Source organism: Eurytemora carolleeae, unplaced genomic scaffold (genome assembly GCF_000591075.1).
Source record: "Eurytemora carolleeae unplaced genomic scaffold, Eaff_2.0 scaffold2180, whole genome shotgun sequence".
NCBI lineage: Eukaryota > Metazoa > Arthropoda > Copepoda > Calanoida > Temoridae > Eurytemora > Eurytemora carolleeae.
Window position 1 is genome coordinate 25202 of NW_019402098.1, and position 16493 is coordinate 41694.

The window sequence follows — 16493 nt, forward strand, 5'->3', positions numbered from 1 at the left end:
TGTAAATGACATATTTTTAAAAATGTTTATTCAAAGGACATATGCAACAATCTTTAATTTTCTAATCCTACATCTTTGCAACCTAATGGTTTAAACCTTTGATATTTCAAAGAAACACTGACTGGAACAAAATAACTCATCTTATACATTTAAAGGGACTGTACACGATATTTCAATTGACCCTGGACGTCTATTGAGTGGCATCATGTCCGACTATTTTACCCGTTATAAGACTTTATCTCAGCAAAAATGATGAAGATGTTCTATCTGGAAAAGCGTTGAATTCTGACAATTTTGTTCTTTTCCCCTGACGCACAAATCACGCAGACAAAGATTTAAAGGGTACCATTGTGCATCAGACCAGCCGGTCTATACACGGAGGGTCATTTGAAATTGCGTCTACAGTCTATTTAATCAAAAAAAGAATTGTCGATTGTGTCACCCTACTTTTGCATTTGTCAGGAAAGTTTAGTCCAAGATTAAACTTTTAAAGTTTTTGTCTGCACTTAAAAATACTTAAACAAAAAAGTGTTTACAATGAGACACGTATCTATTCTTGAGAAAGAATATTAGTAGAAAGGTATTGACTATCCCTATATCTTTGCAACCTTATGATGTAAACCTTTAAAATTTCAAACTATCATGGTTTAATCTACAAGAAAAGAAAATCAAAGTTTGTGACAAAAACTCAATTCCTTAAGATCGGAAAATCCAATTGTGTAAAGGAATTGAGTCATTGCCACAAACTCAGATTTGCTAATTTCTCTATCTTTGTAATCAAAGGTCGTAAAACCTAGTTTTTTCAAACTATGAATTCTGTTAGATCAAATAATCTAAGTTTGAAATATCAAAGGTTTACATCATCAGGTTCCAAAGATGTAGAGTTTGTTGAGTTTGTGGCAACGACTCAATTCCTTTATAATGAACGATTAGATATAATTGTTGAAAGGTTTACACAATGTGTGCATGACTTATATCTATATTACTTAGGAGAACTGGGAATGCAGCATGTAGCATGTTTTATCTATATTACCTAGGAGAACCGGGCATGCAGCATGTAGCATGTTTTATCTATATTACCTAGGAGAACTGGGCATGCAGCATGTAGCATGTTTTATCTATATTACCACTAGTTTGAAACTTATGTATTTTTATGCACCTTTCGTACTTGTTCGAATTTTGTCAAATTTTTAACTCGCAAAAATTATATGTCAATAAATCAAACTTTAATTCCTGTTATTTAATTCTGCGAGCACACTGTTAAATATTAGAAGTCTTATAATTTCATTAAAAGGTTTACTTGATACTTAGACTTAAATCTATCAAATTTTAAATTGTTTGCTTTGATTCAAATATTCGAAAGAACTTGACATCACTTTGTCATTGCCATTGCAGATTTTTAGTGGCTTTTTGTTAATTGCACCTTTTGATTGCAAATAGGGTTGAGAAATCAAGGGTTGGGGGATTTTTAACTCTAAAGAAAGTTAAAGTGTATGCTAAACTATAATTATGTTGAATAAAAACTTTAAATGCTGTGAAACTCAACACAGGAATATTAATTATAATTAAAATTCAGAACTAGAGTCACACTCTTGAAAGCAGACATTTTCTCAAATTAGAGAATTCCTTAGATTATGTAGACAAGTAGAGAGTTCTATATATTATGTAGATTAGTACAGAATTCCACAGATTATGTAGAAAAGTAGAAAATTCCATAAATTATGTAGAAAAGAAGAGAATTCCATAGATTATGTAGACAAGTAAAGAACTCCATAGATTATGTGGACGAGTAGAGAGTTCTATATAATATGTAGATTAGTACAGAATTCCACAGATTTTGTAGACGAGTAGAGTATTCCGCAGATTATGTAGAAAAGTACAGAATTCCACAAATTATGTAGAAAAGAAGAGAATTCCATAGATTATGTAGAAAAGTAAAGAATTCCATAGATTATGTAGACGAGTAGAGAATTCCATAGATTCTGTAGACCAGTAGAGAATTCCACAGATTATGTAGACGAGTAGAGAATTCCACAGAGTATGTAGAAAAATAGAAAATTCCATAGATTATGTCGACAAGTAGAGAGTTCTATATATTATGTAGACCAGTAGAGAATTCCACAGATTTTGTAGACGAGTAGAGAATTCCGCAGATTATGTAGAAAAGTAAAGGATTCCATAGATTATGTAGAAAGGTAAAGAATTCCATAGATTATGTAGACAAGTAGAGAGTTCTATATATTATGTAGACGAGTAGAGAATTCCACAGATTTTGTAGACGAGTAGAGTATTTCGCAGATTATGTAGAAAAGTAAAGGATTCCATAGACTATGTAGACGATTAGAGAGAATTCTGTGGAATTTCATAATTTTCTAAATTTAGATAATTTTGGAGGTTTTTTCACTAATTTGCTCAAAATATTATCAAGATAATGAGTATGATAAAAAAGATGAATTGAATTAAAGAGAATATGACATCTATTCTGTTCTATGTATACCAAGTGCTTAAAGTTAATTCTGCTCGAAATTACATCAATCTTTCGTACGTGTTGAGTTTGCAACTTTAATAAAATGAAGAATTTTACAATAACACGAATTTAGGCTTTGAAGTGTCACAAAGTCTTGTCTTTTGATTTTACTTCACCAACTCAATAATAATTTGTTATGGCCCCAGACATAAACATTTTAGAACTGTAAATGACATATTTTTAGCTCTATAGTTTAAAGAATTAATAAGAAAATACTCCGAGATTGTTTGCGTGAGAACTTTCACCCTTTAAACTCTGAGTATAGCTATACAATATACAATATACAATATACAATATATTCTTAAAGCCCAAAAGACTAAAAAACGGGACAAATTTAAGGGACTGTACGTGTAATTTAAGGGACTGTACGTGTAATTTAAGGGACTGTACGTGTAATTTAAGGGACTGTACGTGTAATTTCAAGTGACCCTCCATTCAATGATAACAATTCCTGATTCACAACGGTATCTGATCAAGTATGCATTTGATATCTATGCTTATAGTTTTTAAGAAGTGACTTGCGAATTTCTTCAGCAGGAACATATAAGAATTATCAGAATTAAACTCTTAAATCGAAAAAATACAATATCATCTACATAATTGATCAGATAAAGGTTTAATGGGTATACCATTGTGAATCGGACACTTTGAATCACGCGTATACAGTCCCTTCCACTTGAAGGAGATTTGAAGGATTCCATAAAAGCAAAAAGCTTTAAACAAAAACCCTTTATATATGTTTTTCTTTCAAAGTTCTAAATATGTAAATCTGAAAAGGAAACCCGGCATATATATAAATTATAATAAGGAACCTCAAGCTGTTTTCTCACATAAAAAGTGCACACTATATTGTGAAATTCTTTAGTATTGTGATTAAGATGTGACTAATTTCTCAATTTTCATAAAATTGAATTTTAATATAGTTATTAACTTTGCTTGTGATTTTCTCAGCGTTGGAGTTCCTTGATCTGGCTAGGGTACAGTGTTGCATGACGCGTGCTACTCCAGACTGGACAGTACGAGTGAATGCATAAATTGGAGCACATGTGGGTAACATTTTTCTTATAATTATTTAGAACGGACCAGATAACGACCCATTGTTAAACCGCAGCTCACGTGATTTCAAGGTCTCAGGCTCTCAGGCAAAAATCGATAAGAATTTTCCCAAATGCTTCTACAACAAGTGCTTTATATGTAGTACTAAAATGTACATGTAAAGAGCTAAAGAAAAACATAAGTAAGAGCGATAAAGTCAGAGCACAAGGCGTTGTGACACTTTAAAGTCGACCTTGTCTTAAAAAATGATGAGAATTTTATAAGCAGGCTAAAAATATGTGATTGCTGGAACCAGCGCACATGAGAAGTTGTTGAACTACGCCTGCGCGGTTCAGCTACTACTTGGCCCCAGGTTGATTAAAGTTTAATATTTTCCTCGGGTTTCCAAATATTATGAAAACTAGATTTAACTTTTCAAATCAAATTTCCTGAAAACAGATTTTAATATATATTAATAGATTTCCACAAATTATTCAATAAAAAAACAAATTATATATTTATATATATACGTTGCTTGTCTGTCTGGGTGTGTGTTTGTTTGTGTCCAATAAACGTCAAAACGGCTGAACCGATCGGGCTCAATTTTTTGTGGGACATCTAGGGACCTTCATTAAATTCTTAAAAATCACGATTTTTTAAGTCAGTGAACTTTTTTGTTTGTTTTTGTTTTACAACAATTGAAATAGAAGCCATATATATATATATACACATTTTTCCACAAAATATTCAATAAAAAAAACTTTTAACAAGCAAAATATTCAGGTTCAATGATATTTAAAAAAATTCAAACTTTTTACAACTTCAAACATTTTATGAATTTAAAAGAAACCAAACATGTGTTTTTCTTTTTAATATTTCATTTTTGACAGAGATTAAGAAGAAAACCTTTCTGATCAAGAATTTCTGTTAGAGATGCACACAGCGCTGATAGAGATGCACACACAGCGCTGTTAAAGATGCACACAGCGCTGATAGAGATGCACACACAGCGCTGTTAAAGATGCACACAGCGCTGTTAAAGATGCACACAGCGCTGTTAGAGATGCACACAGCGCTGATAGAGATGCACACACAGCGCTGATAGAGATGCACACAGCGCTGATAGAGATGCACAGACAGCGCTGATAGAGATGCACACAGCTCTATTAAAGATGCACACAGCGCTGTTAGAGATGCACACAACGCTGCTAGAAAGCGGGTCTTGAAAGTTTTAAAAATTCTTTAGACCAAAATATTAGAGTTAAAGAACTGTAAACGTAATTTTAAACGAACCTCCTTCCAAATATGGCAATGTTCTGTACCTTTAAAGCGTTGTCTGATCATGATTGAATTAATTAGACATTTTTTTGTCTCATCAAACTGTTTCTTTTCATTTGTGTTTTCTTTGCTTCCAGGAAGCAATGGAGAAACTCGAAGAAATAAAAACTTTTCGAGTGAGAAGAAAAGCGGAATTTTTCACATTTTTTATAAAATTAATGTTTCAAGGGAACCCTTGTAAATATGGCATTGCTGTCTGTGCATGGAGAGTTACTTGAAACTACACTAACAGTTCCTTTAATGCAATGATTTTCACAATAATCGGATAGATCTTTCAAATATCTAAAACTAACATCTCTTCTTGAAGATATAAGAACCTTTTACCAGAAAAACTTAAGTAAACTTCCAAGTCCACTTCAACCATTATAAACCTAGTTTTCTTGTTCAGTAGGTTCCAGAAAACAAAAAACTTTGCAAATAGATTAACATAAAAAGGTGGAGTCTGGAAATTGTCAAAAAAAAGGAAATTTGCATGGGAAAACAGGGGAAAAAGGTTAAACATATCTAATTCTAAACAAAGCCTGCGATGAAATAGTCTTGCATGACACAACAACACCCGAATTGCGCCTGTGAAAATACAACATACCTGACAGAGACCCCTAGGCGGGGAAAGGCGGTGTATCCCCCCTGCTTGACCTCGGTCAGGTAGAACATCAAGGTGGTCATCCGGTCACCTAGACTCTAGGCTGTTAACAGAGCATTCATTCATTCTATCATTGTTTTAGACTGTTTCACAAATCAAAAACTAAGGGTCTGATTAGTAAGCCGGTAAAATAAAGATTTTTTTTGCAATCGATATTTTAAACTGTTTTGTTGGCCAATATTACGTCAAGGTCAAACTAAATTAAATAGCACGTTTTTTAAAGAACTATTAAGAAGAAAAAACATGTTTTACATTTCTATTATGTAACTGGATAAATTCGCTGATTTAATGCTTTGTGCGTAAAATCAAAACTAGAGGAGCTACGAGGTCACAAAGTCGTACCAGTGATGTTGCATAAACTTGCTATTTATTAGATAATAAATTCAATAAAGTCTTTTCTGCTCTTTTTGACGGATTTTGAATTAGAGATCAAAATATGATTCCAAAATATGATTGCATAATATGATTGCAAAATATGATTGAAAAATCTGATTGCAAAATAATAAATAACGACGACAAAAACTGTAAAAAAATTGTAAAAAAATATGTTGTAAACTATGATTGCAAAATATGATTGCAAAATATGACTGCAAAATATGATTCCAAATTATGATTGCAAAATATGATTGCAAAATGTGATTCCAAATTATAATTGCAAAATATGATTGCAAAATATGATTCCAAATTATGATTGCAAAATATGATTGTAAAATGTGATTGAAAAATATGACTGCAAAATATGTTGTAAACTATGATTGCAAAATATGACTGCAAAATATGTTGCAAAATATGATTGCAAAATATGATTGCAAAATATGATTGCAAAATATGATTGCAAAATATGATCGCAAATTATGATTGTAAAATATGATTGCAAAATATAATTGCAAAATATGATTGCAAAATAATAAGTAACGACGACAAAAAATGAAAAAAAATTTTACAGTAATTAAATTAGATTTTTGGGAACATATTTCTCAATTGAGATTTTCTCAATAAATCATGTTTAAATCAATTATTTCTTTTTTGTATTTAATTGAATTTCTTATTCTTTATGAATTTATTCGCAGATTTCTTCACATTCTTCAAATGTCATCGTTTCAATAAAAATTCCAGGAAATCTTCAGAAATGTTTGTGGACAATGAGAATTTACGGCGACAAATCAAATTTAATAGTGAATACTTTCGTTTGAAAATGCACTATCTCTAACCTCTTCCCCTCCCCAGCTATGAATAAATATGGAGATGCCGGCCACGTTGTAAAAAAAACCCTATCATGTCTATAAAAATGACAAAGATATTGGAAATGTTGACAATTTCGATTGATATAAAATCATATAATACATTAAAACTAGAAAACAATTTCAAATTTTTCAAGCATCTCGGCAATTTTTGAAGGTAAAATTTAAAAAAAATTAAATTAATTGTCCTTTATTTATTCACTCTTCCTTTTCATTAATTTATTAATTTGTTGTCCTCCATTGCTTCATTCTTTTGATGTAATCCCCGGTTCAGCAATGAAGGGCTGATGAGTCAGGTGATTATACTAAAGGTAGGGGTGTTGAGACGTTTTATAAAAAGACATTTAATAGATTATGAAATCATAGACATTTCATAGACAGGACATTTCATAGGAAAAGAAATTCCAAGATAGGACATTTCATAGATAGGACATTTCATGGAAAGAGCAGATTGTTCATAGGCAGATAATTTTTCAGATAGAGATGTATTTTCAGAGACAGTAATTTCAAAGACAGAAAAACAATTTTTCAGAGACAATTTAAGGTTTTGGGTTGAACAAAATAAGATCAATTTGAGATACATATAAGTCAGAGGGATTGTAGAAAGAACATGGTTATGATTTTCTTATCAGATAAGATTACAATTGAAAGTAGAAAAAATTTCTTATCTGTGAAAAATATTCTCTTTTTATGAAATGTCCTATCTATGAAATGTCCTATCAATGAAATGTCCTATCTGTGAAAAATATTCTCTTCATATAAAATGTCCTATCTATGAAATGTCCTATCTGTGATAGATATTCTCTTTCTCTAAAATGTCCTATCTATAAAATGTCATATCTATAAAATGTCTTATTTATAAAATGTCTCATATATTCTGTCAATGAAATGTCCCGTCCATGAAATGTTCTCTTTAAAATGTTTTGTCTATGAAATGACCCAAGTAAACTTTTGACTATCAGAAACAAGTTTTATCAAAACAATAACAAATATTGTTAAAAACTTTCCTGTGTTTGGAAGGCCGGGTTTGTTTACTAACGATTGTTTATTTTCTTTAAATACGAAACAAAAAATGCAGAAATTCTATTCCCCCTACCTTTAGTATACAAACCTTGGAATGAGTGTATATTTAAATCTAAACCTTTCATTTTAATCTTTAATTTTGAATATCTTTAATTTCAAATATCTTTAATTTTAAATATCTTTAATTTCAAATATCTTTAATTTAATTATATAACTGCAAGAGAGAACAGATTATCTTGAAACGGTGGTTTAGGATTTGTTTATGTCCTTAAAGATGGTAACTACACTAGGTACATATATTTGAATTGATAGTAGTTAGTTCAGTGATCTAGCTCAAATTCGGTAAATAAGGTTCCCGGTTTCGGCAGTCAAGGTTCGTGAAAGAAAATATATAGATTTTAACATTTTGGAAACAGGAAAAGGAAACACGAGGGATTTTCATTCAACGATCTTTCTTAAAATTCCGGCTCTGGGTTGCAATACCATATAGTATCTAAATCTTTGTTTACAAATAAATTGTACTGCAGTTTCTGGGAGGAATAAAAACAAAGCTTAGCCCAAGGTACTAATGCAAGAAAAGTTCGGTCGAGTATAATCTGCGTACATATTGAAACCAGTTCTCTCTGGGCGGAATTTGTAAACAAGAATAATGCATCAGTGTTCGTCTAGTATCCGAGGAGGTTAAAAGCATTAAATTTTGATAATTTTGAAAATTCACATAATAGTTTCCTATGACCAGAATATTTAATGGATTCCATGTCAGGTTGTGAAATTCGCCCAAAGACAGTACACTGCAGTACAAAAAATGCGTACACCTCTGAAATAACTTTCCTTCCATTAATACCTTGTCCTGGTCTATATATTTAAATATTACTTGATTCAGCTCTGTGTTTGTTTACATTTCTTCCAGCCGTTTAGTTTAAAATGAAACAAATATTGAAGAAATAATTTTTAAAAAAAACTTTGATCCGTTGGAATTTGCTGAAAGCCCTAAATTGTTCCGCGTTCACATTACTAGAGGTTTTCCTGAGTTTTGATAATTACGTTTTTTTTAGGAGTATTTTAGCCCTTTTTAGGTGTTAATAGAAAATGCCGATTAAAAGGCTCGGATTCAGAATTAATGTGGTTCACCTGTAACTGTATCCCCCCTCTTTACCAAAAGTGTACGGATTAAGAAATATCTAAAGGATGTTTTTCAGTATTTTGATAAAAGAGAGGTTTTCCTAAAATCCTATTTAGCTGAATAGATATGTAAAGATGAAAATCTTGAATGAGGTTTCAATGTATCCATCAAATCCTAAATATATCCTACTAAATCACGGCATATGAATAAAATATCCATTTTTTCTCAAATCATTAAATCCAAAAAAATGTGAAAAATTTTGCCAGAAATGTAATAGTCAAATTTAAAAAAATCTTTTTTAGATTAAATCTATTTTTACGTCATCCTCCCATCCTCTCATCTTGCCATTTGAAGATATTTGAGGTCTCTTTCAAAGCATCTCAAAACATGGATTACGTCACAGAACCATTGCAAATCTGCTACAAGTATAATATCACAGATATATATGATCGAAAGTTATTTATCAGACTTTAAGACCGCGTCAACATAGAAGTGTCGCAATGACTTGGGGTTTGATTTCACCAACTCTGCAATTGGCTTTTTTCTGGCTTTAATTTTAACTTTAGGGCTTGCTTCATTTTGTCTGTAGTTATCTACAAACTGAAGAAAAAGCAATACGAAATTTTCTAAATAAAGTTTGACAAAGTCTATAAAAAGAAAATTTTCCTCCGGTTCTTGTCGAAGTTTAAATTTTTATTTGAAAGATTAGGATAAGGTAAAAAGAGCATAACTAGTTAGAGAAGAGAGTATAAAGATAAAACTAACTAAAGTTGAAAAGTAAAAATATTTTGGTTTCGCATATTTAAATTCTAAGAAAGTTTCCTTCCCACTTCTTGATCAAAAAGCTAATCCACCTGTGCTCCCTTGATATATGTATATAAGGAGCTAATTATATTCCCCCCTCTTTCTCCCCATTCTCCCTCCCCCCTCCCATCTCTTCTTCTCCCTCCTTGCTCCCTACCCTCCCTCCACAGAATCTAGTATCTTTTATCCTATTATAATAAACATTATTCATTATCCATTAGTTATTATACTAACTATGTAATAGAATCGGGAAACTTTCTCGTTTTTAAACAACTGTTAGAGAAAAAAAACACAGAATATTCGCACATGTTTGCTCCTGGTTTCAGTAGAAATGCGAAGTTTTGTGCATACGAAATTGCGTGGAAATTGCACAAAAGAATTTTAGCGGAATTTCATACAAATTTATATTAACTGTAATTTGTGCATTTCTGGTCCATTTCGAGAACTGTTTACTGATAGATCATTTTATTTTGATTTAAATTTGTTTAAAGGTTTGAAGTTTTTAGTATAGATATATTTAACTCATATTGTGATTGTTTAACTACGTTATATATATAACATCGCATAACTTGTAACGCTGTTAATAACCCAATTCTAATCTAAACTCAGAAATACACCTCAGTTGATAAAATAACTCCGTGCTGATTATTATGAGAGAGTAATCCTGAAACCCTGTGTTGATATAACCAGGTGGTATCGCCCCCGTTAATTTGGAATCGATATATATAGCTTGTTGTATAGCTAGGCTTGTGTCCCTGTGTGGCATTTAGAGCCTGGAATTCAGTCTTGGTTGAATTTGATAGCGGACGGATTGTACCTGGATAGATACGTTTCGAGAACTTGTTATGGAGTAGGCGTTTACTACATGTATACATATATATAATAAATATATATAACCATATTACTAATTATTTATAATCAGAACAAAACACTTTGGTTAGAGTGAAGTAATATTTGAATGTTTAATAGATAACAACCATCCTGCCTGTATTATATGGTTTCGTAACCCTCTCTACAGATTTAGAAACGAAATTTGAATCCTAAAAAAGAGAAAAATTACGAAAATGAATTTTAGATTTTTAATTAAATTTTACCTTATAAACAAACATGGGGTCGTGATGCAAATAAAAGTGCCCACCAGTCCCGTAGCTAGCAATCTAAAAATTATGGAAAAAATGTTAAACAAAATTTTATCCGTTTCATAGATAAAATAGATAAAATAGCACAATCTGTAATTCTATCTACGCCCCAAAGGATGAGACTTCAGGAATGATGTTTCCTTAACTTCCTGATTCCTTGGAACTTTAAACTTGTTACTTTCTTTGCTAAATCATATACAAAGCTATTAAAAGACTATAAACCTTAGGATCATCATATGTTTTAGGTCGTCTTTGTAATATAATCCTTTGTGGGTTACCCTGTATCTGTCAAAACGACTTAGCCGATCAAAAATATTTTTTTGTAGTTTCTGAGAGGTGAGAGCTTGTAAAATTTAAAGTTAGGTTGACCCAAATGAAAAGTTAGGTTGTCCCAGATGTAAAGTTAGATTGGCCCAAATGTAAAGTTAGGTTGACACCAATGTAAAGTTAGGATGGCCCAAATGTAAAGTTAGGTTGACCCAAATGTAAAGTTAGGTTGTCCCAAATGTAAAGTTAGGTTGGCCCAAATGTAAAGTTAGGTTGACACCAATGTAAAGTTAGGATGGCCCAAATGTAAAGTTAGGTTGACCCAAATGTAAAGTTAGGTTGACCCAAATGTAAAGTAAGGTTGACTCAATTGTAAAGTTAGGTTGACCCAAATGTAAAGTAAGGTTGACCCAATTGTAAAGTTAGGATGACCCAAATGTAAAGTTAGGTTGGCCCAAATGTAAAGTTAGGTTGGCCCAACTGTAAAGTTAGGGTGACCCAAATGTAAAGTAAGGTTGACACAAATGTAAAGTTAGGTTGACCTAAATGTAAAGTTAGGTTGACACAAATGTAAAGTTAGGGTGACCCAAATGTAAAGTAAGGTTGACACAAATGTAAAGTTAGGTTGACACAAATGTAAAGTTAGGTTGACACAAATGTAAAGTTAGGTTGACACAAACGTTCCTAAAAAATTACCTGAAGGTATTCAAACTCTTCTTTTTTTCCTTCAGGATCCAAAACCACAGAGCCAGATAAACCAGTTAACAGGTTTATTCTTCTATTTATTCTAAAAACATTATTTTAGGATTTCTATTTTTTCCGCATCAATTGGTTTCAGAAAAGTTACATGAATTATGAAACCTTTCCAAGGCTGTTAAAAAAGTAAAACCGTTGAAACGCCAGCAATAAACTTCTATTGACTAACCTGTCTACTATTTCATACTGGTTGTCAGGTATAAATGCCGTTCTGCTGATTCGGTTTTCAGAGATTTCTTTGCTCGCTCCTAGACAATAGTTAAGTTGCTTATCAAGGTTATAAAAGGACGGTGCACTAGGATATTCTGGAAATGTCAACGTTACTCAACAAAGCAATGGAGACTCAGTGTTCGGTCTTTGACCTACAAATCGTAGGTCTTTGACCTTCAAAACGTAGGTCGTTGACATCCAAATAGTAGGTCATTGACCTCCAAATAGTAATGACCTCCAAAGATGAAAATTTAGAATGAACTGAAAATGGGTCATGTGAGGTATAATATCATTGTTTATTCACTATTCTTCCTTGTACTGGGCATGTTTATTATATCTAATGGATTATCTAAGGTAAAAAAGGACCATCTTTAGATTTTGACCTTTACTAAAAAGAGTGGCATGTGACCATGTCCAATTTACAACAGTGTACTTTCAATCTTTATCATTGGGAAAGATTGACTCGAAAAGTTCGTTTTTCAAATTTTTTAGGATAAAGATATTGCCAAGTTTACATTTGGGCCAAGTTTAATGATATTGCCAAGTTTAATGACATTGCCAAGTTTAGTGATATTGCCAAGTTTACATTTGGGCCAAGTTTAATGATATTGCCAAGTTTAATGACATTGCCAAGTTTAATGACATTGCCAAGTTTAATGACATTGCCAAGTTTAATGATATTGCTAAGTTTAATGACATTGCCAAGTTTAATGACATTGCCAAGTTTAATGACATTGCCAAGTTTAATGATATTGCTAAGTTTAATGATATTGCCAAGTTTAATGATATTGCCAAGTTTAATGATATTGCCAAGTTTAATGATATTGCCAAGTTTAATGATATTGCCAAGTTTAGCGATATTGCCAAGTTTAATGATATTGCTAAATATAATAATATTGCCAAGTTTAAAAAAGTAAATTTTGACAAATTTTTGTAATCTTCTGTAAACTTCGGTTCATTTGCAATTACAGGACTAACGGAGAGGCAAGTGTGAACCAGTGGGCACTGCACACTGCGCAGTGTAGAAACAATGTTTTCATCTCAAAACAATCATTCCTTTCTATTGAGGTGTACGTAAACTGAACTACCAAGTTTAATAAATACTTATTTTTTTTACTAAACACTTTTATTACCGTTCACCCGCAACTAGGGTTTCGGTGCGTACTGCAGTAATCTGCAGTTTACTTGCTGAATATAAAACAAGGTTCAGCGGTGATAAAGTATTGGGTTTACTTGCTGAATATAAAACATGGTTCAGCGGAGATAAAGTATAGGGTGTACTTGCTGAATATAAAACAGGGTTCAGCGGAGATAAAGTATAGGGTGTACTTGCTGAATATAAAACAGGGTTCAGCGGAGATAAAGTATAGGGTGTACTTGCTGAATATAAAACATGGTTCAGCGGAAATAAGGTATAGGGTTTAACTGCAAAGTACAAACCTATTTGTGAAACTGCCATGAGTGGTTTAGCGACCTGAGCCAGCAGATCCGTCTCTGCGAGGGTCAACACATTGTGAAATATCAGGATTCTATGAGGTTCAGGGTACGCCTCCTAAACAAGAAAAAGATCAAGGGTTAAAGGGAGTGTTGGCGTAATTTTAAATGACCCCCATTTTAAATATAGAGGCACGTCCTATGTACATGAACCCTTTAAACCTTAGCCCGATCAAGGAAAACTAAGGAATATACAAAAGAAAAATTAACCCCCAAATTAAATGTACGCAGATTGTGTACTGCAAATAAACAATTTCTGTTCACACAACCTGTGGAAGGGAAGGACCGAATCTTTAATATAAATAAGTCATTTTCTCAAACTTTTATTGTAACAGTAAATACCGCAGAAATCATTAAGAATTTTATTTTGTTTATTATTATTTCCCTTTCCTGTATTGAATGTGTGTTTTTTCATGATTTTAAGCCGCAGATTTGATATACTTTGTGAATCCTACTATTAACCAAGAGGTTTATCAAGAAGCAGAAATAAAAGCAAAACTTTGCAGCATTGACTTGACTGACTAAAAAAATAGGGATCCGCACAATTGTGATTTTTGTATACTATGCGCTATATAAATACACTCGTTAAATCTAGATATATAAAGAAGGTGTGAACTGCCTAGCAAAAAGTCGATGTTGAATTTAATTTTGATGAGTTTATTGAATTTAATTTTTAATGTTCATGATTCCAATTATAATCTAGCCTCTCCAAACATAAATCTCTATTTTTTCATATTTACTGTCAAGCCAAAAACGAAACCAAGGTCGAATATAACGGTTATTAAGTTCAGAACTAGATTAAATGTGAAATGATTTTAGTCTTTTTCTTCATATTTGTTTTGTTCTTATGGGGTCTGAATATTTGAATCATTCATTATTTCTACGATAATTCAGTCGTTTATATTTAATCATAAATATATATATATGTGTTATTTCAATTCTGGATTAAAAGTGAAGTACTTTTAATTCTATTTTTCGGTTTGGTTTCCCTGGGTTTCCATACAGTGTATCTTTGTTAGTCTCGAGTCGGATCGAATTAAGTTGAGTTTATATTGTTTAGAAGTGTTTTCAATTCCGTTAAGTTTTTCCATATCTCTAGACTCTTTTTATTTACTGAGAGTAAAATACCAATTACCAAAATTGTGTGTGAATGTTAAAGGAATTGAGTCTTTGCCAAAAACTATGATTTTCTAATCCCTACATATTTGGAACCAAATATTGTAGACATTAGATATTTCAAATTATGAATTCTGTTAGATCAAATAATCTGAGTTTAAAATATCTAAGGTTTACAACATTGGGTTCTAGAGATATTGAAGTTTAAATATTTGATTTTGTTCCAAAGACTCAATTCCTTTGGTATAAATAGGCTTTATTAAGTGCTTTGTATATGCCTTATATGCTAATCGAAGACATAATCAGTGTGAACAATAATTAAATAGATTATAATAAAAAACTAAGCTATATTTTGCAAGTGTTTAAGTAATAATTATACATAGTTTTCTACATAGAGAATAGAATATATATTAGAGGGGAATTTAAAGAATCTCTCGGTATGGATTTTTTCAGTCCCTTTCAGCCTGAAAGGGAGTTCAAAGTGTACAAATCATGTAAATGTTCACAAATTATATGCAGTAGAGTACATTAATACAGTATGTTCCCTAGACTATCCATTTCAATTTCGAATTTTTTAAAGCTGTTATAAATAAACTTTATAATTTGAATTAAGGTGAATAAAAACATCATTTGATTTATAAATATAACGAAAAATCATCGTTAGTAAAGTGAAAGTCATCGAGTCTATGTGAAATGATCATTGGTCAATTATAAACAAGCCTATTTTATAATTTGGTTTTCTTTTGATATTTATTTTAGATTTTCTATAAAATGATATTCAAGGGCCCAAAAGGTTATATAGCGCAGGCGCAAATATGTGAAGTACACCTGCAGTATGGAAACAGTGCAACACAATGGCCGTTTTACACCTTTTTCTAGTAAATTAGTAAATTCCACTCTAATATATATTCTATTCTCTATGGTTTTATACCTCTACAGCAACAGGATGCAGGATGAAGTAACGGTTGTTCTGAACAAGATAATTCAATGTCATTAAGTCATTGTTATTTTCATTTTAACTGTCATTGTCATTTTTGAAACAGATGAACAGTATNTTTTGCAACAGTTAAAAATTGAAATAGAAGATGGGCGCGAACTGATAGCATAGTATTCGCCAAAAAAAGAAGTATTTTCCAAAATATCTTAATCTTTAGCTAAACAATGTTTTTGTGATACAAAAAATTAACATATTGTAGAGGGATACATATTCAATTATACAGTCTGGAAAGACTAATCCTTTTCTGTCTTTGGTTAATAAATTCTTATTATACGGTATATTTAATAAAAAAATGCATTCCCTTATACAAAAGCTGGCTTTTTGGTTACAACAATTTTCATAGATTTAAAAGGAACTTAGTGTGAACCCAACCAAGGGTTCATCCATATGAGAATAATCTCATATAAGTTAGTTGCTCCCAGTCGGAGAAATAATGCACATAACAAATGCAATCTAAGAATAAAGCCAAACAATCTAGATCCAGTCCCAAAGGGTATTGAACTTTGGGTATGTTTGCAGCCTTAAATACATATAAGTGTAGGGGGACAAGGGTGTTGAACGCCTTATCTTAACTAGAGATACAACCTGCCGGCCGCGGGGTGCAAGAATCGATGTTGGAGAAAGTAGTAATATTGTAGAGGGACAAGGGTTTTGAACCCTCTTTCTTATCTAGAGATAAGACTAACGTCAAGCGGAATTTATCTTGCTGGCAGAGAAAGCAGATCATCGGCCATCTTAGCCCCAGAGTTCCTTAGGGAAATCAGTTAGCATGAAGCATCT

The 16493-nt window shown here is 31.9% G+C and overlaps 1 protein-coding gene across 1 annotated transcript; it reads right to left on the reverse strand.

Annotated features, from left to right (window-relative positions):
• Positions 1–5374: 5374 nt before the first annotated feature.
• On the reverse strand, positions 5375–15710 carry LOC111717823 (prolyl 4-hydroxylase subunit alpha-1). Its single transcript, XM_023493269.1, has 7 exons — positions 15648–15710; positions 13547–13658; positions 12066–12144; positions 11837–11927; positions 10829–10891; positions 10720–10774; positions 5375–5574 (listed from the first exon to the last, which is right to left on the reverse strand). Exons 1-7 carry the CDS (start codon positions 15708–15710, stop codon positions 5411–5413), a joined length of 627 nt encoding a protein of 208 aa, XP_023349037.1. The 3' UTR covers positions 5375–5410.
• Positions 15711–16493: the final 783 nt, after the last annotated feature.